Below are 23,916 nucleotides of genomic sequence, written 5' to 3' on the forward strand. Positions count from 1 at the left end.
ATTCTCAAAATTCTTTAAATGAAACCTAATCTAAAATAAGAATTTTTTTTTAAATTTCTGAAGCTATTTAAAATGGTTGTAAAAAATTATTCATAATTCAAAATATTTTAGGATGTATTTTCTGAACGTTTCAAGCATTTATATACTTCAACGTGATTGGTTTAAAAAAATCATTGATTGGTTGTCTTCTGAATTTCAAATCATCATTTTCTGGAGGAGAGGAACCGTTTTCGTAACCGTTGCATCTCACAACCAAAACAAGCAGACAGCTCAAATGTGCTTTTTGTTGCAAATTTGTTTTTATCACAGATCATACTTCGATTATGAACAGCAAACGCATTTAATATTTTGTTTGTAATCGATAATGATAAGTATGTTTGCATATTTAATTGAAATCTAAAATTATAATATTTTTGCTGGTTAAATAATTTTAAGAATACAAGAGATAGTACATTTAATACGTTCATTTTTAAGAATTTAATCATATCGCCTCAAAAAGTTTTCTCTCGTAAAAAAATAATAATAATACACTTAGCATTTTTATCGTTTCAAAACAAGCACGATAAATATCTTTATCAGAAACTAAATAAAAGTACAAAACAAAATTACTTTTAAAATTATTTTCATTATTTCCAGCAATTTTTATAGTTTATTTTTTACTGGTAAAAATTTGTATTTTGAATATTTTTATGGCTTATTTGTACAAAATAAATACATCTGCTTTCGCAATATATATCCAAAATATTTTTGCGATAATTTATAGTATACAAAAGCATTAACAGACACCCTGCTCCTGATATAAATAGGTGTTTTCTTTTCTTTGCGTGGAGTTACTCTAAATAACTATGGCTTTGATTAAATTTTTAAAAACACACTCAAATTTTCTGAAACATATTTGACTTGTAGTATTAAATATGAACTTGAACCACTACAAATAAAAGGGCATGTAATGTAGTTAACAAAAACAGGCGATAATTTCTGTATTAAATCATCAATGTCTGTACTATAGATACCGCTATCAGTGCTGAGACATGAAATAATTATTTTTGTGCCTATTAAAGAGCATACTCAATTTAATATTTTTCCATTCTTTGGGGAGATTTCTATATCGTGATCTGTGGCAGAATAATTGCCAAGTCTTAGAAACTTCCGGGCAGTGGCGGGCGAGAAACTAATAAAAACACCACAGAAAGGTACCAACTCGAAAGGTATAACTCACAACCACCCCCGGGCGAATATCTACATGTTTTTTTTAAAAAAAATTTGTAACTTTAAAATCTATTTGGCACCTTCGTGATTGTAGTGGCGGGACAGATTCAATAAGGAAATATCCCCCATTCTTCTATTTTATTTATTATTTTTTTTACTTATTCATTAATCATTGGGGTATTCTTAAAAATAATAGTAATTGACATTATTGTAAAAAAATCATACGTCATACATTAGTGTATTGGGGATGCCATAAAGCAATAGTTTATAATAAAATTAAAATGATATGAATGTGCTGAATCTTCATTTTTTTTTTAACATGAGAACTGGTCAAATTAATGTATGTTAAAATGAATCACCATGAAATATAACTAATAGAATAAAGTTTTTGCTTGCTAAGTGTATTAATAGAAATCTTATGAAAGTTGAAAGAAAAATTTCTATGACAGAAATTGTACGATACAGTTGAAAATACAACTAAAAATCTATGCTCAGTTCAGTGAGAACTAAAAGTAGATGTAAACATGAAGGTTTGCTTTTTATCACAAACTTTACCACCTTCTTTATCCTGCAATTCTTTACATATTGACCGCTGGACAAACAAGCATTGTCTGTAGTAACCTTGTGGCTAAACAACCAAAGGTGATGCTGAGTGTAAGGTGGGTTTATTTACTTTCATTATCAGTTCTCGCAGAACAGAGTATAAAGTTATCTTATATTGCAGAACTAAAATACAACTAAATATAGTTATATTATTATTTTGATTAAAAGTTGTACTAAAAACATTCGCCCAGCTTTAAAAAGACAAAAAAATTAAACTCTAAAGATCAATTATAAAATTGTAACTTTAATTAAAGTGTAATTAATTTTTACTAAACATAATAATTTATGAAGATGCAGCCAGAATTCTTTTAAAATTTAAATATTTTCTTCATTGGGTACATTATAGTAAATAATTACATCAATTTGAGTTAGAAGGATTGGGGGAAAAGTCTTTTTTTTTATGCCTTATTTTGCTTAGTCATGAGTAAATGGCCTATTGCAACGTTTTTATGAAAACATCAAAGCACTGAAACAAACATAACCTTTTTTCGTGTCTCTTAGAATAATTATTTCACGAGTTCCTTTTCCTCCTGTGTTTGTATGACGTAAAAAATCATTTAGTATATATATGCTAAGATTTTTGTCTCTCTCTATATATATACATATGTATGTATATATTTAAAGACCTAAATTCATTTTACTCTTTCAGATTTTTCAAGAACTAAGCTCTTATCATATTTAAGAAAAAGTTTGAAGGTAGATCATTTCCGTTATAACAGTGCTTTTACGATGGAGGAACTATGCAATGATGCAAAAGGAATGTTCCAGGCAGCAGTGAGTTCTGTACAACCTGAAACTTTAATTAACCAATCCGTTGAAGTTGACTCAAATTTTGTTCAAATTCAAGGACAAAAATTTGATCTTCGGAGAAACATTTATATTGTAGGTTTTGGCAAAGCCGTTTTGGGAATGGCAGATGCACTAGAAAATAAATTGAAAGAACATTTGGTGTCGGGAATAGTGTCTATTCCAGATGGCTCTAAAAGTTCAAGTGTGTATGATTAAAGCAATTTTTATTATTCTTTAATCTAACATTAAATTTATATGTATTATATTATTAAAAAACACTGATGACACTATTACTGTAATTAAAACAATAGGCTGAAATGTATACCTATAACTATTAATTTTGAAACTCTTTATTGACTCAACAGCCCTTTGTGGGCCAAAGACTTCTTTAGAATTTTTTTACATTCTGCTTTTTTTAGGGTGTTCTAGTTGTTTATTCTTAGTGCATTGAAATCGTCATAAATGCAGCCAACCCCTCCCCATAATCTGTTACTGCCCCTGGATTCCAATGGGTTTAAAATGAAAGATTCTTGATGTTATGTAAGCTAAATATATGTGTCAAGCAAACTTAATGAGGTTAAATTTTAACACTACTCTAAAATAAATAGGAGCACACACTCACAATCCTAGATATTACAAAGTACTAAACTTATTTATTCCCAAAGCTTTTCTAACCTCCTTGGTTTTCGGCATCCCTTAAAAAAATGGGTAAGAGAAGAAATATTTTTTTTAAATTTTTCTCTAAGGCAACAGCTAATTGGTTAAAAAAATAGTGCTGGAAATATGATACACAGTAAAACCTTAATTATATGATGCTAACGGGGACAGGGGTTAATTGGAAAATTAAATTTCATTAAAACTCACTGGCTTTTTAGATACATTTCTTGTCTATTTAATTTGGAAAACAAACATTTAATTAGGAAAGTTATTGTAAGCAGATTTTGAAATTAATTAGTACAATAACGTCATGTTATACTGTATTTGTCAAGAAAGAAGAAGAGAAAAAAAAGCACTGAATTACCTTTCAGAGCAAGTTACATTGAAATGAGTAGTTTTTATTTATAGTAGTGATTGAGGAATATATTAAAAAAAATATTTTGTATCAAATAATGAACTTGTAATTTCTACAATTTTTTTAAAATTTATATTAAAATTTAATGGAATGTTTCTAACTCATAACCTTTCTAATTATCGAATCTAATTATTTAATCTAATTTTATAACTATTAATTAATGCAATAAGCATTGATCAATATGTACTTTTTCTTAAAAGGTAACCAGCAAAGATATTCAAGCATACAAGTTTATAAAGGAGCGTATAATAATATTCCTGATGAAAAATCTTATCTAGCAGCCAGAAAAATTTCTGAACTTGTGGCATCATTAACAGAAACAGATTTACTGTTTATACTCATTTCTGGTAAGTTGAAATATACAAAAAAATTACTAATGGCTAAAAATGGAATTTTACTTTTTCACTTTTTAAAATCATTAGCAATAAGTTTATTTTAAATTTTAGGTGGAGGCTCAGCTTTATTACCTTCGCCAAAAGAGCCTATAACTTTAGAAGAGAAAATTAAAGTTATAAAGTTGCTAGCATCCAAAGGTGCATCAATTAACGAATTAAATACAGTGCGTAAAAGACTTTCAGAATTGAAAGGTGGTGGATTAGCAAAGCTAGCAAAACCTGCAAAGGTAATAATTTAGTCATCTAGTAAAAGATTAATTAAGGATGAGATTCAATGATTTATTTTTATAGCAAAAAAAAAATAAAAATATTTAAGGTAACATAAATATTATCAAAAATAATTTTCTGACATATTGTGAAAAAAATTCAAATTTGTATCAGAATAGACCAGCAATATAAAACAGCTTTTTTTTTTTAATGTTAAAGACTGTAAAACAATTTATAATTATATCTCTATTTTTTAAGAAAACAGGTTGAGCATTAAGAAACATGGTTATTTAGAGCTAACTCACACATAAGTGCATGCCAGTGTATGATCTTATATTTACAATCAACACTGTCATTAATTAATGTATGTTTTAAACAATTTTTCAAAATTCTTAATTTTTTTTCTTTTTTTTTACACGTTTAAAATCCGAAACTTTTTGTCAGAAAACCACAAAGCAGTGCATGAATCATTCGACAATTTTAATATCTAACTCCTGAAATTCTAATAGCTAGAAGTAAACATTTCTAATTAACAGGTCATATGAAGTTATCTTTTCATCAAGTTTATACAGGAGAATTTCATCCATGATAATCAGTTAATTAAGGTTTGGTTCTTTAATAATATCGAGGAATATTTAAAAATGATGAAATTAGAAGAAGTTTTAGAAATAGATCTGATCATACATGGGAACGTTACTTTTAAAAAGTAAGGAGTAAAAGTACAAATACTTAGTAAAAGTTTCGATTTGAAAAAGTAGCAAGTAAAAAGTGCAAGTAAAATTTCAACAAAAAATGTAAATAAAAATAATATGTTTTGCATAAATTGAAAATTCAAAGTAACTATAAATTTGTATCTATATAAAAAATTAAAAAAGTTTTTTTCATTTAAAATGCGCTAGATTTTAATGTAAAAAACTTTAAAATGCAGGAATTCATTGGAATAGTGAATGTTGAAATCATCCAGAAACCAAATCAAAATTCAATATTTGCATATAAAAAGAAGTTTTAAAATGTGTTAATTTTAAAACTACCAAATTTTTAGAAATTTCGTTTTTGCTTTTGAAATTTGTAACAATAAATTAATTTGGTGAACAAATTTGATAACATTGTAATTTTTGGTTAAAGAAATAAGAAGAAAAAAATGTATTCATATATAGGTAACCTCTTGAAATAAATTATTGAATTAAAAATTATATTTCATTTTATAAAAGTTCAAAAAAATTTTGAATTTTAAAAGATAATGATTTTTTAATTTGTTGTTAATTTTTACTAATGAAAGACTGAGCACAAAAGTTTTTTTTAAAATTTATTCGTATGATGAAGTAAATGTGTTAGGTTTAAATTATGTAAATAATCTCAGGATTTAAATCTATGGAACAAATTAATATGTTACTACAGTAAAATTTTTTGAGATTTTTATTTTGTAGCATCCAGTTTTTAATATTTCTTTTATGAAACTTATTACAGTTTGAAAAAAAAAAACTATTGCACAATCAAAGTATTTCTGGCAAAATTATAAGTAAAGTAGTAGATTTAATTCCATTATGAATTGATTTGTTAAATTGCAAGTATTTGGTAAATTTAATGAATTTCTTCACTATTTTTAACAGTGAAAAGACAATTTTTGACAAATTGAATTGTTAAAACACATCATTTTTGTGATGGGTAAATTAAGTGATAGGTAAATTAAGTATGAAGTAAATAATTTATGTATAAAAATCTTGTAAAGGAGAAAGTAATTAAAAAGATAAATTACCGATTTTAGAAATTTGAAAAAAATAATCTAAACTGTTAACATTTTTGTTGTAATATAAGCATATATTTGTGTTACATTTCTTCCAACGACATGTTATGCTTTCTAAACTGACATAGAAATATCAAAACAACAGCTTAATGCTTATTTGAAAACCTTTAAAAACAGGATTATAAGCGTTAAATAAAATGTAAAAATGTTAATGGATGTTAACATTATTTTTACAAGTGTATTTGCTAATCACAGTGATTTTCAATTAGATTTCAATGCATCTTAATATCATCAAATTACTAAAATAAATTTAAGAAAACTATTTTTAACAAAGTTTCCATATTTTTTTTTACAGGTTGTCAGTCTTATATTATCTGATATAATTGGAGACCCTCTAGATTTAATTGCAAGTGGACCAACAGTTAAAAACACAGATCCTCCGACGCTTCCTTTAAATATCATAGAAAAGTATAAATTAATAAATGAAATACCAAAAGCCGTTTTAAATCTTCTAGAAAATGTTAAAGAAGAATCAGATGATGATATACATTTTTCACATGTAAGCAACTTTATAATAGGAAGCAATCGAGTAGCATTGGAGGCTGCAGCCTTGGCAACAAAAAGTTTCGACTATCATCCTATAATAGTTACCGATGCATTTTCCGGAATGGCTCGATTGGTTGGCAAAAAATTAATATATATGACTGCTTTAATGCTAGAAGGTAAGATAGAATCAGCTATAGAAATATACAAAACATTAAATCTACCTGAAAAAACACTGCCTAATTTTTTGAGTTCTTTTACCAAACTGAAATCCGAGAGAAGAAAACTTTGTGTACTCTTAGGAGGTGAAACAACTGTCGAAGTATGTGGTACTGGAATTGGTGGTCGAAATCAAGAACTAGCTTTAGCAGCGTCAATAGAATTGAGTATAAAAAAACTTAAAAATGATATCGTGCTACTTAGTTCAGGTACAGATGGGATTGATGGCCCTACTAATGCAGCAGGTGCGTTAGCTACAAAACATGTGATAGAGTTGGCTGAGAAAGAAAATTTAAATTTTAACTGCTTATTGAATAATAATGATTCTTACACATTTTATTCGAAGCTGTGTAATGGAAAATTTCATATTAAAACTGGACATACGGGAACAAATGTTATGGATATTATACTTATATTAATTAATTGTTAAAATATATAATTATACTTTGTTCATATTTTATTTATGTTGAATTCAACTGCCATAATTTTAATTGGGTTAAAATCTTATGTCAATAAATAATTTTTCTAAAATGTTTTTTTTTTTTTTTGAGTAGAATGTTTTAGCATTGTCAAAACAAAAAAAAAATCCAACACCCATTTATTTACTGCTATAAGCACACTCTAGATCAGTGGTCATCAGCATTTTTTGGGCATGGGTCATTTTTCAATTTTTGCACAAAATTTTTTTCTGGTAAGACACATCCCTTCTATTTTTGATTAGATTCTTTGATAACATTATTACAATTTTAGAAAACAGAAAATAAAAACATTACGCATATTGGATAAAACTTTATCCAATATCACAAGGTGACCCATAGGTCATAGGTTGCCGACTACTGCTCTAGATTATATATTAAATCATAAAATTACTTAAATAATGCATTTTAGTAATACGGAATTGATTCACAAAATATTAAAAAAAAAAATGGAAACATGCAATTAACAAAATCAGTTATGGAATGTGATGAACATGTCATAAATATTATAAACTGATGCAGTTGATAAATTATTATACAGTAGGGAGCAGATTATCCGGAACGATCGGGACCATCGCTATTCCGGACAACGGATTTTTCCGGTTTTCTGAATCGCTACAAAAAGCCGTTTTTTTATTGTTAAACCCAACTAAAAAAAAATTTTTTTTTGGAAATAATCTTAAAAAGAAGAAAAAAACGATGAAGTAATGCACTAATGATTATTTCCAAAATGATAGTAAGGTGAACATCCTTCAAACAAGAAAGAAAAATCCTAAAATCTTATGAGGAAAAAATTTTTTTCTTCTTAAATGGCGGGAAAATTTATCGAATTTCGTTCCGGTTTTTTGATTTCCGGATAACGGGTTCTGAACTGCATAAACTATGGAAAATTTAATAATTTAAATGATTAAAATAACTTATTTTATTATATTATTTGCAGTAGAAAATAAAATTTCTCCCTATAAAAACAAAATAAATCATGTTTTTATTTATAAAACCTTAATTTAATGTAAAATGACTTTTCATAAAACCATCCCATTCTAAACATGTTATAATGAAGTAGTGGAAACTACATTCTATATTAATTTAAAGATGAAAAATGAAATATTGCTTTCATAATTTTTTATTAGAAACATATCAAGTCTAAAATACTCGTGAAAATAATCAAGTCGATGCAGTATAACATTTTACAACTATTTAAAGAAATTTTATCATATATTCAAGCAACCAGTTGTTAAATTAAACCATTATGTATTTATTAGATGTCTTAATGAAGCAAGTCTTTCTTTCCACAACTGTTTCTTCTTTTCTAAATCTTCAAACAACTAAAAGGAAAAAAGGTTATTAAAATGAGTCATAATACCTGGGAATTTTTTTAAAAATAATTTGCAAGGAACATTAAAACAGAGGAAACACAGGGTGCATAGCCAGATTTTTCAACAAAAAATAATTACCATTGCTTTTTAAGCACTCAAAAAATATTTTTAATCACTTTCCAAAAAAAAAAAAAAAAAAAAACATAATTAGGATATGTGCAGTAATAAAAAAAAAATTTTCTATAATTTTTATAGTTCTTAATTTATGAACATAATATCAATAAAATACAATTTATGAACATAGTATCAACATGAATTATGAAATAGTAGCATTTTAGTGATTGGAAGTTTTAAAGACTAATCTTGTGATAAATTTGATGAATATTCAATTGTTTATTAGTTGAATAAATAAGAAAAAAAGTTTCACTTTTATACTTGATAATAAATACGTTTTTTACAAAAGCAATAGCAAGCATGACAAACAACTGAACAGATTAGGTTTATCAGATTTTTTAATTTAAATTGTTCATGTCTCCCCATGCTATGCTTTCTTAACATGTAACAGTCTGGTTTGCTAAATATTTTTTATAAATAATGCATATAAAGTATAGTTTTGTAATTAATGCATATCCACTAAAAATTCAAATATTTCTGTTGTTTCAGGGAAAAAAAATCATTTCTAGTGGTAGCTAGGATGATATACTAATATTTTAATACATTAAAGCAAAATGAATTCTGTCCACTATAATATATATGTGATATAAATAGATATAAAAAAGGTTGGATAGACCAATTAACAGGCATTCAAAATCTGCTGATTTAAGTTCCATAAAAATTATATTTCTTTTATAAGATTCTGAATTCTAATTTGTTTCAATACCTTCGGAAAAATTAATTTGCTGAAATCACAAATGTTAGAGGGTATATTAATGAATAAAAATTAAATTGCACAAATGTAAAAAAAACTTAAATTCTTTCTTACATTTCTAAGAAATAAGAGACAAGACAAATCTTTCTAATTAAAGAAATTTACAAAATATTAAAATGTAAATAAGTTTATAAATATATATTTGAAAGTAAATTGTAATAAGAAGTTTTTTTCCTAAGGAAAATAAAACGAATTTCATAAAAGTTTGAAATACTTACACTCGGATGAACCAATTTCGCTGGATCATTTTTCCAACTATCATCTGCTTTAATGTTACTCAAATTTTCTGAATTTTCAGAATCTACTCCATTTTTAGAAAGTTCAACTGGTATCTAAATAAGTATTTAAAATTTTATTTTTTAAATTAAATAAGTCAATATTTACAGCAAGGAATGTTAGTTATGCTTATAAAGAATAATATTAGGTTTACCAAAAAATTCAGTATATTTTTTAATTACACTTCTAAAAACATTGTCTTAGTCAAAAATACATTTTTATCCTTGTTTGTTATATAAGTAATACATTTTAACACTCGTTTTGTGATTTCTATTATGGTAAACAAAAAACTTTTGTTATATATGATCCAATAATGATTGTTTCAAAGATAATATTTATGAATTTATCTAGTAATTAAATGCAAAATTATCAGTTTTAAAATTCTCTACTATGTTTTGTGGAAATCTGTGTCTTTGACAAAAATATTAAATTCATGTCTTGTTGAATTACAAAAATTATCTACTATTAGAATTTTAAACTATAAAGTCTTTATTTTTTATATTTTAAAGGTTAACAAGAAAATTTTCTAATTTTACTATACTAATTTCAAATAGAGTAGGCTCCTGACTCTGTGGTTTAATACGGAAAAAGAGTAGTACGGATAACAATTTTTTTTTATTTTTTAATAACGGCAGGCACTGAACTTTTCGTTCTTCGCCATAGAAAATGCCGGAATTGTTACTCATTTAGCGTTACCCAGTGGGCACCTGTGAACCAAAGTCACGGAGGCGAGCAACTTTACCCATGCCACACTGCCACAAACCCGTTCATAGGGTGTTTTAAATACGGTGATATGATCTTTTAGATCTCGGGGTTTTATTCATTACAAAACGCCTTTAACATAAAATATATTTAATAACAAGAAGGATGTTGATGATGTTACAGTGTTATGGAGGAAAACTGTGTAGAAACTAACTGATTTTACATTGCTGCGCAGAGCGCCATCTATTGAGTATTAGAAATAATTAATATGGAGAAATAAATAATATTAACACTTCCCCCCGATGAACTCTTAGTTCATAACAATTTTGTCATTTCATATATAAATCAAAGTTATTTTTCTCAAATGTAAGGTACCAATATTTAAAATATAATATAATCTTACCTTTTTACAATATGAGCCCTTCTTAATAATATAAAGATTATAATGCAATAATATTAATTGAATTCTTAAAATAATATGTTTCATGAGCATTAGTTCAAACCTTTAACAAATAAATGAAATTACCTTAACCTTATAAATGAAATTATAACCTTATAAATGAAATTATTGAAATTTAAGTAAATATCAATTGATGAAATTAAATTATCATATCATGAATAATAAATCAAGCAATTTTCACAACACAAATTCTTTCACATGCAAAATATTTCAATTTTAAACAAACATGCATTTAAACAAGAAAATATATATGTATGCATATTTTCTTTAAATCAAAAAAGTTCAAATAATATCTTAAGATAAACTTAATTTGTAAGTTAAATGAATATCTTAAGTAATATTGTAAAATAAAATGTTCAAATAATAATAAATGTGAATTTAAAGTTCAAATAGAATGTTCATATTAATTTAATTGTTCACTTCTAAATTATATAATAAATTTATAGGACGTTTTATTATTGACGTATCTGTTTTCAAAGCACATGCTCTTATTTTGTTATCACGTCCTTGAAATGTTTCCACAATTTTTCCAAGTTTCCACATGCTTCTTGGAAGTTTGTCATCATGAATCAAAACAATATCATTTACCTTAAAATTTTGATTACCTTTATCCAAATTTACATAATTGACAGCTCTTAAATTTAAAAGATAATCCCTTTTCCATTTCTTCCAAAATTGATTTATAAGTCTTTCTCGATATTTAAATTTTTTAATTATCATTTTTTTGTCAATCATGCAGTCAATACCGGATAACTTGACTGACGGTAAACTTATTAATCGTCTTCCAAGTAGCATGTGGGATGGCGTTAGAGGAAAAGTATCTGGAGAGTCTGTAGTCACGTAAGTAATAGGCCTCGAGTTAATCACAGCTTCTATTTCACATAGAACTGTTTCGAGTTCTTCACTAGTCAAAGATGTTTTTCTCAGTAATTTCCGAAGAATGATTTTTATTGAACGAACCATTCGCTCATAGAATCCACCCCACCAGGGTGCTCTTTCAACGATGAATTTCCACCTTATTCCTTTTGAGGAATAAAACTCACTCACTTCAGAACTGCTCAAAATAGTCCACATTTTTTTCAATTCAAACTCTGCTCGTTTGAACGTTTGAGCATTGTCTGAATAAATAACAGAACACAGTCCTCTTCTGGAAATGAAGCGACGAAAAGCAAGTAAAAATGCTTCAGTTGTTAAACTGGAAATAATTTCCAGGTGTATCGCTCGTGTAACTGCACAGGTGCATAGCATGATGTAAAACTTACTGTCAGAATCTTTCACAAATAAGGGTCCAGCAAAATCCAGGCCAGTAACTGAAAATGGAGGTGACTGTTCTATTCTGTCTTTAGGAAGAGGAGCCATAATTTCTCTTCCTGATCGAACATTGAATCTCTTACATAAGACGCATCTTCCAATTATTGACTTAATAAATTGCCGACCTTTCGGAATCCAAAACTTCTCTCGTACCTGCGTTAGTGTGTCTGAAATACCAGAGTGTAGGGTCTTTTCGTGTGCTTCCTTCACTATCAGTTCTGTAAATTTAGTTTTTGATGGTAATAGTATAGGATGTTTTTCATAATAGTTCAAATTGGAGTGCTGTAGTCTTCCACCCACAAGTAGAATCCCTTTGTCAGAAATGAACGGATTTAAGTCTCTGATTTTTGAGCACTTCTGTAAATGTTGTCCTTCCTTTAAGCAATCTATATCCTTACTGTAGTTCTTTGCTTGTATGTGTCTCAACCAAAGGTTTTCAGCTTCTTCCAATTCTTCTGCAGTTAAAACAATTTTGATTCTATCTTCTTTCTTCACTCTCAAATTCGTTATAAATCTTCTAATCCAGGCTGTTATTCGGTAAACCTTTTTAATAGAACTAAATTTGTGGATATCGAAAATTGAATCGTGAACATTATTTTCACTTGCATAATTAACTGCAATAAACTTCGATCTCTTTTCTTCATCTACATCTGCTCTTCTAAAATTTTCTTCGTTTTTCGGCCATTTTTCTTCGCTTAATGTCAACCATGTTGGTCCATTAAAAATAGTTGCACTTGAGAGCAAATCATTAGCACTGCATCCTCTTGATATGATATCAGCTGGATTATCATTTCCCTTTATGTACTTCCAATTAGAAGGATCTGTTAAAGTTTGGATCTCACTTACTCTATTTGAAATAAATGTCTTCCACTGATTTGCATTTCCTCGAATCCAACTAAGGGCTATGGTTGAGTCAGAATATAGAATATAGTTGTTATTTATTTGAAACACTTTCCTTAAAGTATCCAATAATCTGGAACCTATAAGAGTGGCCATCAGTTCTAATCTTGGTAGACTCAACTTCTTCAATGGTGCAACGCGTGCCTTTGAAGTAACGAAGCTTACGTAAAAATTTTGATTTCTTTCATATCGAATATATGCAATCGCTCCATACGCCTTCTCACTTGCGTCACAAAATATAATTATCTTATAATTCCCTACTTCGGAACAGCTATTTTCTTCATGAAAATAATATCTTGGTAGTGAAAGTTCCCTTAATACATTTACTTCCTTATACCATTTTTCCCATTTCAGTCTTAAAATGTCTCCGAATTCCTCATCCCATTCTAAGCCTTGTTCCCATATTTCTTGAAGAAGAATTTTAATTCTAATCGTGAATGCTGTTATATATCCCATTGGATCAAATAATTTCGATGATATGCGTAACACGCTTCTCTTAGTATTTTTCACATTTTCCAAAGAGTCAATTAAAGAACTTAAATCTAAATTAAATTCATCCCTTAAAGTATTCCAAATTAATCCTAAAACCTTTAAAGGTACTGTTTCTTCACTAGGATATTTTTCAAATTTCGTGTCTTGCCATTTTTGGCATAACTCCTTAGAATTACTCTTCCACTTCCTAAGATTTATTGATGCATCCTTTAATATTAATTTAGTGTCCCTGGATAATAGTAGTCCATCTTCAATCGTATTTGTACCAGTAATAAGATCGTCGACATACAAATTTTCATTTAAAACCTTACACGCCAAAGGATGAGATTCTTTATAATTTTTGATATGATACTTTATTGTTCCAGCCAGTAAAAATGTTGATGATTTTACTCCGAAAGTTACGGTTCTATTGCGAAAAACCTCAATTTTCTTGGGAGGGAATTGCTCTGACCAAAGAAATCTAAGATAGTTCCTATCATGTTCATCAATTAACAATTGTAGGAAAGCCTTTTCACAATCAGCAATTATTCCTATCTTAAACTCGCGAAATTTTAATAGTAAAATTAAAAGATTAGGGTTTAGATTGGGACCCGATAATAAGTTATCATTTAGAGAGTAGCAATTTTTTTCTTTAGCCGAAGCATCAAAAACTATCCGTAACTTTGTAGTTTGTTTATCATTTCTAATTACTGGATGATGAGGTAAGTAATAAACCATATTTGGAACTATTGATTTATCATTAACAGGTTCTATTATTCCTTCCGATAATTGTTCTCTAAAAATACTAGCATAATTATCATGCAAAGAAGGATTTTTATTAAAACGCGATGTTAAACTAATTAACCTTCTTTTAGATAAATTAAAATTGTCAGAAATGTTTACCTCATCTTTAAATGGTAATTTAACTACGTATCTGCCATCCTGAAATTTTATATTTTGTTCAAACTGTTTTAAAGTTTCTTGCTCTAAAGGTGTATTCTGAATTTTATCATTTATGCCTAAGCTTTCAATATCCCAAAATTTCCGTAACTGTAAATTTATATCATCACAAGAATTATTTTCATTAGTTAATTCTTCACAATTAAATTTTTCCTTACAATAACATAAATTTTCAATGATGGAGTCATTTTTTAAATCTGAATGAGTAATCCCAGTTACGCTTCCGCCGAGTAATGTTTCGACATAAAACAAATCTTTAGTCAACTCCTTTATGTACCCAGTGTGGAGTTTCCAATAATAATCTGCTCCAATTAATATATCAATGGAATTTATTCCTTTCGAAAGGCATAAATCAGTAAGCGCAAAATCCTCAAGCAGCAACTTTATTTTATTATTATGCGGTGGGAAAGAAGCACGTGTTATGGTACTTGAAACCAATAATTCGAACTCTGACCTTCGAGTAGGATATTTTTTATTGCTTATACTCGCCTTTACTATATCAAATGTCTTTTCTTGCGGTTCACGGCTTCCAAAAGTATAAACTAATAAATTTTCCTTTCTTATTATCGGGAGATTAAGCTTTTGAGCTAATTCTCTAGTAATGAATGACCTCATAGATGCGGAATCAAATAAAATATTTATCTCCTGCGTTTTATCTGCCAAATGTAAATTCGCAACACATGTTTGTAAGAACACTGATTGAAATTCCCCCTTTTGTCCCTCTTCGACATGAGAAACGCTGGCTACAACTGTATTTTTCTCTGCGGTTTCTTGCGAACTTTCGTTTTGAGTTTTCGGAATTCCAAAACAAATTATTTCGTGATGAGATTTACTATTACATTTTTTACAAGGACTAATTTTACTCCTACATTGTGAACTTAAATGTGATTTACGGAAACATTTAAAGCAACGACCTTCGCGCATTAATCTATCTCTTTTTTCAGAAACCGACATTTTTTCACAAATAAATGAATCATGTTCTGATTTACAAAATACACAATTAAATTTTACATTAGTAGCCAATGCTGAAGCTGTGGGAATATTCGATCTGAACTGTTTTCTGTTATTTATTACTTCCCTGGAATTATAATAATTATAGTGTTTATTTTTCTTAGCATTATCATGGAATAATGTAGATGATTCGCGTACTTGAATTTCTTCCTTAATAAATTGAATTAATTCCGAAACATTAAATTCTGATTTTGATTTTCGTTTGCGGTTGTATTCTAAAGTTAAATCTTCTGGTATTAGTTTTAATAATATAGGGCATAATAAGTGTCCATATGTTCCAGAGACTACATTTAAGCTTTCTAAGGATCTAATGTTTACTTCTAAATTATCATATAAATTCCGTAATGCTCTAATATCACTAGAATTTTTTACGGGATCAAGATTTAATAGACGATTCATATGACTATTAATCACTAAATCTTCCCGCCCAAATCTATCTTTTAACAATTCTATACTTTTGGTATAATTTTCTTTAGTCAAAGCAAACCCTTTAATAGCATTTAATGCAATTCCACCCAGTAAACTCTTTAAATAAGTAAATTTTTGTATCTCAGTTAAACTTTCGTTTTCATGGATCGCGATTTCAAATTGATTCCAAAATTCAAGCCATAATGTTGTTTCTCCGTAAAATTTGTTTATGGTTAGTTTTGGGAGTTTAACTGCATTACTTATTTCTGGTACAAATTTAGATTGTGCGCTGTTAAATGATTCTTCTCCTCCTCTACTTTCTTTATTGTTTTCTTTCAAAAATCTTGCGATTCTAGATTGCCACTTTATTATTTTTTCCGAATATTCTTCAATTCCAGTAATTTCATTTTCTATTTCCTCACTTTCAATTAGTGGTTCAATTCGATTATTTATTACTTTCAAACTTTTATTTTTATCAATTAACTGTTCCTTATAATCTATTAATTCTTCGATCTTTTCTTTAGTTTCAACATTATCATCATTCATCAAATTTTCAATCTTTGTTATTATTCGAGTTGTTAAAGAGCGAATTGTTTTTCTTTTGTTTTTCGAATCATCGTATGAATCCATTATTTAAATCAATTGCACTCACCTTTAATCAAATTCTTAGCTCCAGGTTGGTGCGCCAATATTAAATACGGTGATATGATCTTTTAGATCTCGGGGTTTCATTCATTACAAAACGCCTTTAAAATATATTTAATAACAAGAAGGATGTTGATGATGTTACAGTGTTATGGAGGAAAACTGTGTAGAAACTAACTGATTTTACATTGCTGCGCAGAGCGCCATCTATTGAGTATTAGAAATAATTAATATGGAGAAATAAATAATATTAACAGGGTGGGCCACATTCACACAACAGAAGACAACACAGAGAGAGAAACATCCATGCCCAGAGCATGATTCGAACTCGCGGCCATTGGCTCCGCAGTCAGACATGCTAACCACTCGGCCGGCCGGATAACAATATAATAGCCAGATAAGACAAATTTCCACTTCTTTTTCCCTTCCTCATAAATAAAACACATTATAAATTTTTTAAGATAAATGCAAGATGGTCAATGTTTGTTCATTAACCAAATCAATCAATTGTAAAAAGTTATAACTAGGAAGAATTAAAATATATAGAGAACTACTTCATCATTCCTCATTTACCTTCCTAGTATAGTACAGAACCCGTTATCCGGAAATCAGAAAACCAAAATACCGGGACGAAATTCAAAAAATTTTCCCGCCATTTAAAAAAAAAAAATAATAAATTTTTTTCTCATAAGCTTTTAGGATTTTTCTTTCTTTTTTGAAAGATGTTTACTTTACCATCATTTTGGAAATAATCATTAGTGTATTACTTCAGCGTTTTTCTTCTTTTTAAGATTATTTCCAAATAATTTATTTTTATTTTTAAGTTTTTAACAATAAAAAAACGGCTTTTTGTAGCGATTCAGAAAACCAGAAAAACCAGTTATCCAGAATAGCGATGGTCCCGATCGTTACGGATAATCGGTTCCCTACTGTATTAAGTTTTACGAACAGCTAGTACAATTATTTCTCAGCTTTACAAGTCCAGATTATATGGAGGCTGGTAAGTTAGAAGCGTATTATAAATAACAATTTGTAGATTTTCAACCTAAGATAACAGAATTGGAATTAAAGCTGCTGTTTGGTGCAATATGTTCCATGAGATCCAGACCTGTATAATATACACAAATGCTGTTCGTCGAAAATTTATCACCATCGCAAAAATGTATGAGCTATTACTTAAAAAAATATCTGCCTCTTCAAAAAAGAATTTTTTTTCTGAATTCCCGAGGAATAAGAAAAACACTGTTATGCTTTTTCCTATCAAAGCAAATACAATTTAAAATTACATTTACATGATTTAAAATCACACATCACGACTTCTAATTACTCAATTTAAGATCCGTGCATCATGTTTTGTATAATTTTGATTTCATAAAAAATATTGCTTTTCATATTCACACGACTTAATAGCCACTCTTACGATTCGTCGTCAAGTGACTTAAAAATTATACAAAAAATTAATAATCACATGATTTTAAAATCAAATATGGAGATTCGTATTTATATAATTTAAACAAATAAAATCTCGCATTTATATTTTTATTAAAACGTTGATAACATTATGTGGATAAATGCTTCCTACATACACCTTTTTTGTGCTTAAAATTCAGGTATTTTTTCAATTATTTAAAAAGTACTTTTGCTCAAAACATTTTTGGATTTCTAGTTGCAGCTTTTTTCACTTTATGACAAACTAATCTCTGTGGCGTAAATCAATATAAAGTTCGGTAAAAATTAAACATTATTAAAAAACTCAGTAAATTTCAAACAAATTTTGCCAAAATGAGGTGGCGACAAAAGGGTTGAAACTAGTAACAAGATTTAATTAACTCACGCCAAAAATTTATTAATTTAGATTTTGTGTTCGCAAAAAAGCTCTTAATTTTTTTTTTATGTCTGAACAGAGCCATGGTGGCTAAGAGGATAAAAGCGCTTGTCTCCCAATGATGTGGTTCGAATCTCAGCAATGGCTGGTAGATGCAAATTCTGCTCTTACCGACCACAATACTGACATAATATCCTCACTAATAGAGTGATCATGGGTTAGAACCTCCCTGCCATCAGGCAAACAGTGTAAATTTTTTCTCTTTATGTAAAGTAATTACGTGTTAGCTCCATCAAAAAGTCTTCTGCAAAGACTAGTTTGTCCCAAAGCTTGATCAAGGAGTTGCCTGGTCTATTGGATTGAGTTCAAAATTGTAAGACATTTGAGATTTGTACATTAAAAGACATAAACTCAAAATTAAGTCAGCTGTTTAATGTGTTATAAAATAAAATATATTCCATGATAATTTAATGGCATCAAGAAAAAAATGTTAGTCACAGTTTTCTTCAAACTGTTAGTTGTAGACAGAAAAGCCAATAGACCATGAGAAAAATTGATTCTTCTCACATTATATAGTAGGAAATGGCATACAAGGAAGTTTTTTTTTGTTGAGTTAAAAGAAATAATCATTAAAAAACATGCACATATTTTTTTGGATATCCGTCTCACCTCCAACTTTTTTTTGCCCCATGATCTTGAGGATTTAAAGTCTTGCTGTACAAAAGATGACGCATTTATATCATCTATAGCTTTGGCTCTTCTAAGCTGCTCATCAATACTAAGTTCTAAATTTTCAGATACAGACTTGGATTCTTTACTAGAGCTTTCTGGCAAAAGTCCTTTTTCTCGAAGTGAAGCAGTGGCATTGGCTAAAAGAATGATAATAAAAAAAAATTAAGATTACATATTAAAAATTTAGAGATAGATATTTTCATCAATCAAGAATTTATAATTAGAGAAACTGTAAGAAAGGATGGTCTAGTTTTTCATTTCAAAGAATTTTCTTTCTTTCATTCCTGAATATTCTTCCAACATTTAAGATCATTTGTGATTATCTTAAAAGTATAAATTTTAGGAGTCACTTATTTAATTAAATTAAAATTGGGTTTTAGACCTAGGAAGAACCTAAGTTATGTTTAAAATTTTTTTTTTTTAAGTTTTAAACCTGAACTTAAGTTTTTTTATCCTGGGTTTAAAGTTTAATGACATAAATATTTATTGTATTAAACTTAAAGCAAACTAAAAGCTTATGGAAAAAAAGTTCTCCTCTTCATAAATGATTTTATTAGTATATTGTGAAAATTTCAATTTTATGCATTTAGAGATAAATTTAGCTGTCAAGAAGATTTTTATTGGCACTTTTTATAAAATTCCAAAAAATAAAAAAATTTACATTTTAAGAGGAGCAATATTTTGCTCAATATTTTATGTGCAGTTGAAACATAACAGTTCAGCTTTTAAAATATAAGATAAATTGATATATGGAAAAAAAGACATTAAACATTTTTCTAAATCTTTGCAGTGAACAAAATTAGTGAGTCTGTACATCAAGATTTAAATAATGTTTAAAAACAACATCAATAATTTTAAACTAACCTCAAAGGGATAGTATGTTAATATGGAATTTTTTTTCTTATAAAATATAATCATTTGTTACTTCCTTTTGGAAGAACTTGTTAGCTTGTTAGAAAAGATTCTGAACAAATATTCTAAAAGAGTAAATAGCCAGGATAGTTTATCTCAAATACCTTTCTAAAATGGAGGATAGAGAGAAATATAAACAAATTAAAAATAAAATACATGAACATTGGGCATAAGAAGTGGAAAAAACACTGTACCGAAGAAAAGCATGGAATCATTAAATTATATAGGTTCAGAAAAGAAAAAAAAAATCTCTTAATTTTTTTTATTTTTATAAACAGAACACTATGAATATGATTTATATATTTTGATACAAACCAGCAGCCTTAAGAACAGCTTGGACTTTGAGAAGTTCATGGTTCTAGAACAAATTAAATTATTATTAATAGAATATTTAAATTTACAGAATAGTAATTTAAAATAAAAATTTAAAGCTTTTTACAGCTAAATTTTCCCCATTAAAATATAAGTTTGTTAGTTTTTTTAAAAATAATTTATTAGTCTATGAAAAAGGGAAAACAACAGTGTTTCTGACAAATATTATTCTAATAGTTTAATTATATCTGATTAGAAAGAAAAATAACAGATCTATTGCATAACATAACAACTAGCATTTGAAAAAAGATATTTGAGAGGTTTTTAAATAAGGAGTTGCAAAACAAAATTAGAACTATGCAAACATTTTTGTTAAATTTAATCTAAAGGTCTAAAATATAATTAAAACTATATTTTAAGCCTTTAAAAAGTTGAATTACCTTTCAATTAAAATAAACTACTTTTAAACCTGAACTTAAATTCTTTATTGTAATTTAAATTTAATGCCATCAAAAACTGATTCGTATTGTAATCTGGAGAAGAAAAAAAAATTTCCTTTTCATTTATGATTTTATTAGTCCTTTGCAAAAATTTCAAAATTTAATGTTCATAATATAACAATGTAACAAGGTGATTAGGAAAAAAATTTATCCTCTTTGTTTATGATCTCTTTAGTCCTTCATGAAAATTTCAAGATTTAATGAACATAATTTTATATTTAATGTATTTTAAGTGATTTCCTAAGTATTTATTTTTATCACTATATTTATCAAGTTTTTTTTTTCTTCTCAATAGAATTTTCTCTTGATAAATGTAAAAATTCTTAGTAAAAAAAAATATTTGATAAATAAAATAAGAAAGTTTATCATAACATATTTCATTCTAATGATTGTTAGCATTCATATTAATATGAGTAATTTATATGATTAAACTGTGTTTAACATAGCATTATATTATTAAACAAATAACTCTTTAAAGAAAATTATTAAAAAAAATTATAATAATAAACAAAATTTTGGCATATTTCTAAAAATAAGAAAGATTGGCATTTATGTTATTATTGGTATAATAATAATTCTCTATTTAGTTAAAGAAAATATGCTTTACTTTTAATTAATTAAAAATAAAGCTAAAAATGCTTAAGATGGGTGTTGTACCAAAAAGTAAAAAGTAGTTGTAATATTTTTAAATTGCACATTTTTTAATATCAAATTTCTAACACTGACAATATGTCTTCTAAATATATATCAAAAGTATTAATTTACTTACATCTTTACTTGCTTTGATCTCATTTCCTTTTGATAACTTTAACCTAAAAAAATAATTTTATAACATTATACGAAACTCATATTAGCTTAATTAACATAGTTTAATCACATCATTAACTTATAAATTTTAAAAGTAGTTTAATTTTGAAATTGTTTTTTGGATCCATTAATAATGACTGAATATTTATCTTTGAAATTTTTTTTAAAATGGTTCAAAGATTGCATCACAATTACGAATCAAGATACCATTAAAAATATGCATTTAATTGCATGCATGAATGTGTTCTTTTCTTTTTTAATTACACATAAAAGCCAGATTGCAAAGTTTGAAATAAAATAAATATTGATGCATTCTTGCCATATTGAGAAAATAGATAAAAAATTATTACAGAAATCTTTTGAAATAGTAAAGTATCAACCTTAGAAATCCATTTTTAACTCATGTTTTAATTATTGAAAGATTAAAATTTAGAAAGCAGTTTTTATTTTGCTATTTTTAATTACTTTTATTGAGTTTAGTAGCTGATTCTCTGAACTTGCATGCTTTCCTGCAGTTAAAAACATGGTTAGAAATTATAAAAATTTAACGATTGGTACATGAGACTAGTAACTAAATGATATAACTAGTCTATGTACATTTTTACTTATCTGTTTATACATATCTTATGTAGAAAAAACAGTTAACAAAGTGAACAAAAATGAGAAATTACAAATCAAAGAACAGGAAAGGTCTACAATTATAATGAAATATGATATTTTGTCATAATAACACAGACTAAAACATGAATCTGAAAGTTAAAAAACAAAAAAACAGCGTACCATTCCTTGATTTAAGAGATCACATTAAGATTACTTTATGATGGTCTGAGTTAAACTTTTACTGGTCCTGTACCACCAGACCATGATTAATTTTAAGCTTTAAAAAACCAATAAACCAGGTAGATTTCAGTACGATTTCGCTCAGAGGCTCAACATTTGAATGATTAATAAGTGACTGTTAACACAAAATAAATACCTTTTTTTCAAAAACTGTTCTGTAAAACAATAAAATAATTCCTTAACAATTAAAATAATAATTTGTACCTTCCGGGAGATGAAGATTTTGAACGAGAACTTCGTCGTGAATGCCTGGCACTGCGGGTATGGGAATCCTGTGAATCAGACCTAGACCTATATGTGTGCTTATCTCGGCTATGGGATCTAGATTTTCGTTTTCGGTGCTTACGTCTAGAAGAAGAATGCCTCCGGTGATGCTTTCTATGACTGCCTTTACGAGAAATACTACGATCATCAGATTTACTCCTTGATTTTCTATCTCTTGAGCGTGATCTAGATTTGTAATCTCTAGAGAGAGAGCGACTTTTACGGCCATGTGAAAGAGATCTAGACCTTGATCTTCTACCTTTCGAAGTAGATCGTCTTCTTACTTTGTGTTTTCTTAATGGTGATATACTTAGGGATTTCCGATCTCTTGAGTGAGAATTACTTCTGCGATCCCTTCGATCATTCGAATATGATCTTTTACGAATTCTCTTGCTTCTAGAGCGAGAACTGCTGGATCTGGATCTTCGAGAACGACGATCTTTAGATCTATTTCGACTCTTATGTAGACTTTTAGACATGTCAGATTCTGTTGAAGATAGAGATGAGCTACTGAAAAGAAAGCAAAGTATGTGTTATATTCTTTACCAAGAATATGTAGTTTAACAAACACGGAAAATAAGTAACCGATTAAACATTCTAAACTATCAATGTAATATTAACTAAATTTTTAATAATATTATTGTCTTTTAAGTAAAATAACAGTAATTAAATTTCTGTAGAATAAAAGTTTGCTAATCACATAAGTAATTTTTCTTTTTTACAAACAATATGTTTTTGCTGTAAAATAATCTACATAATCTGTTTATCAAACCTTCGATGTCTAGTTTTCTTGGTTTTTTTACGTCTAGATCTGCTTCTAGATGCATCAGAATCACTACTGTATCTTGGCATATTTGAAAAGAATTTTTGTTATAAAAACATCACATTGTTTAAATTATTTTTTAAATATATCAACAAGATCCCAAACCTTTCTCATACAACAGCTTTCAGTGTTTATTTTGTTTGTATGAGATAGCTTTGAACTGTTCATTTCTGTCCTAGTCAAGCAAGCAAAATTAGTTTCCAACCCTAGAAATAATATTTTTGCAAGTCGCGCTTCCAGTTGCTGCACACTTCTC

The 23,916-nt window shown here is 27.7% G+C and overlaps 2 protein-coding genes across 5 annotated transcripts; one reads left to right on the forward strand and one right to left on the reverse strand.

Moving 5' to 3' along the window:
- The first annotated feature begins 213 nt into the window (after positions 1-213).
- LOC107438766 (glycerate kinase) lies at positions 214-7,312 on the forward strand. 3 transcript variants are annotated; one of them, XM_016051126.5, is made up of 5 exons: positions 214-371; positions 2,462-2,803; positions 3,874-4,020; positions 4,120-4,295; positions 6,375-7,312. In XM_016051126.5, the coding sequence occupies exons 1-5, from the start codon at positions 365-367 to the stop codon at positions 7,209-7,211; spliced, it is 1,509 nt and encodes a 502-aa protein (XP_015906612.3). In that variant the 5' UTR covers positions 214-364; the 3' UTR covers positions 7,212-7,312. The 3 variants fall into 3 exon arrangements, with proteins under 3 accessions (XP_015906612.3, XP_087013866.1, XP_042900698.2); XM_087157740.1 differs by having other exon boundaries at positions 292-1,868; XM_043044764.3 differs by lacking the exon at positions 214-371 and adding an exon at positions 574-662.
- Positions 7,313-8,364: 1,052 nt separating this feature from the next.
- On the reverse strand, positions 8,365-23,896 carry LOC107438768 (uncharacterized). Of its 2 annotated transcripts, none has more exons than XM_016051131.5 (7): positions 23,610-23,896; positions 22,778-23,344; positions 21,696-21,738; positions 20,430-20,472; positions 19,140-19,339; positions 9,720-9,833; positions 8,365-8,582 (listed from the first exon to the last, which is right to left on the reverse strand). In XM_016051131.5, the coding sequence occupies exons 1-7, from the start codon at positions 23,687-23,689 to the stop codon at positions 8,505-8,507; spliced, it is 1,125 nt and encodes a 374-aa protein (XP_015906617.3). In that variant the 5' UTR covers positions 23,690-23,896; the 3' UTR covers positions 8,365-8,504. The 2 variants fall into 2 exon arrangements, with proteins under 2 accessions (XP_015906617.3, XP_015906615.3); XM_016051129.5 differs by having other exon boundaries at positions 22,778-23,347; positions 23,610-23,822.
- Positions 23,897-23,916: the final 20 nt, after the last annotated feature.

This window comes from Parasteatoda tepidariorum, chromosome 2 (genome assembly GCF_982258835.1).
Source record: "Parasteatoda tepidariorum strain Cologne lab strain chromosome 2, Ptep-v5.0, whole genome shotgun sequence".
Taxonomy (NCBI): domain Eukaryota; kingdom Metazoa; phylum Arthropoda; class Arachnida; order Araneae; family Theridiidae; genus Parasteatoda; species Parasteatoda tepidariorum.

Excerpts from the sequence above, each read along its gene's own strand:
- LOC107438766 (XM_016051126.5), top strand. Across the intron at positions 4,021-4,119 it reads ACTGTTTATACTCATTTCTG|GTGGAGGCTCAGCTTTATTA; the intron begins GTAAGTTGAAAT and ends TTTAAATTTTAG. Across the intron at positions 4,296-6,374 it reads AGCTAGCAAAACCTGCAAAG|GTTGTCAGTCTTATATTATC; the intron begins GTAATAATTTAG and ends TTTTTTTTACAG.
- LOC107438768 (XM_016051129.5), bottom strand. The coding sequence starts at position 23,689 with ATGCCAAGATACAGTAGTGATTCTGATGCATCTAGAAGCAGATCTAGA. Across the intron at positions 23,348-23,609 it reads AAGAAAACTAGACATCGAAG|TAGCTCATCTCTATCTTCAA; the intron begins GTTTGATAAACA and ends CTTTCTTTTCAG. Across the intron at positions 21,739-22,777 it reads AAATCTTCATCTCCCGGAAG|GTTAAAGTTATCAAAAGGAA; the intron begins GTACAAATTATT and ends TTATTTTTTTAG.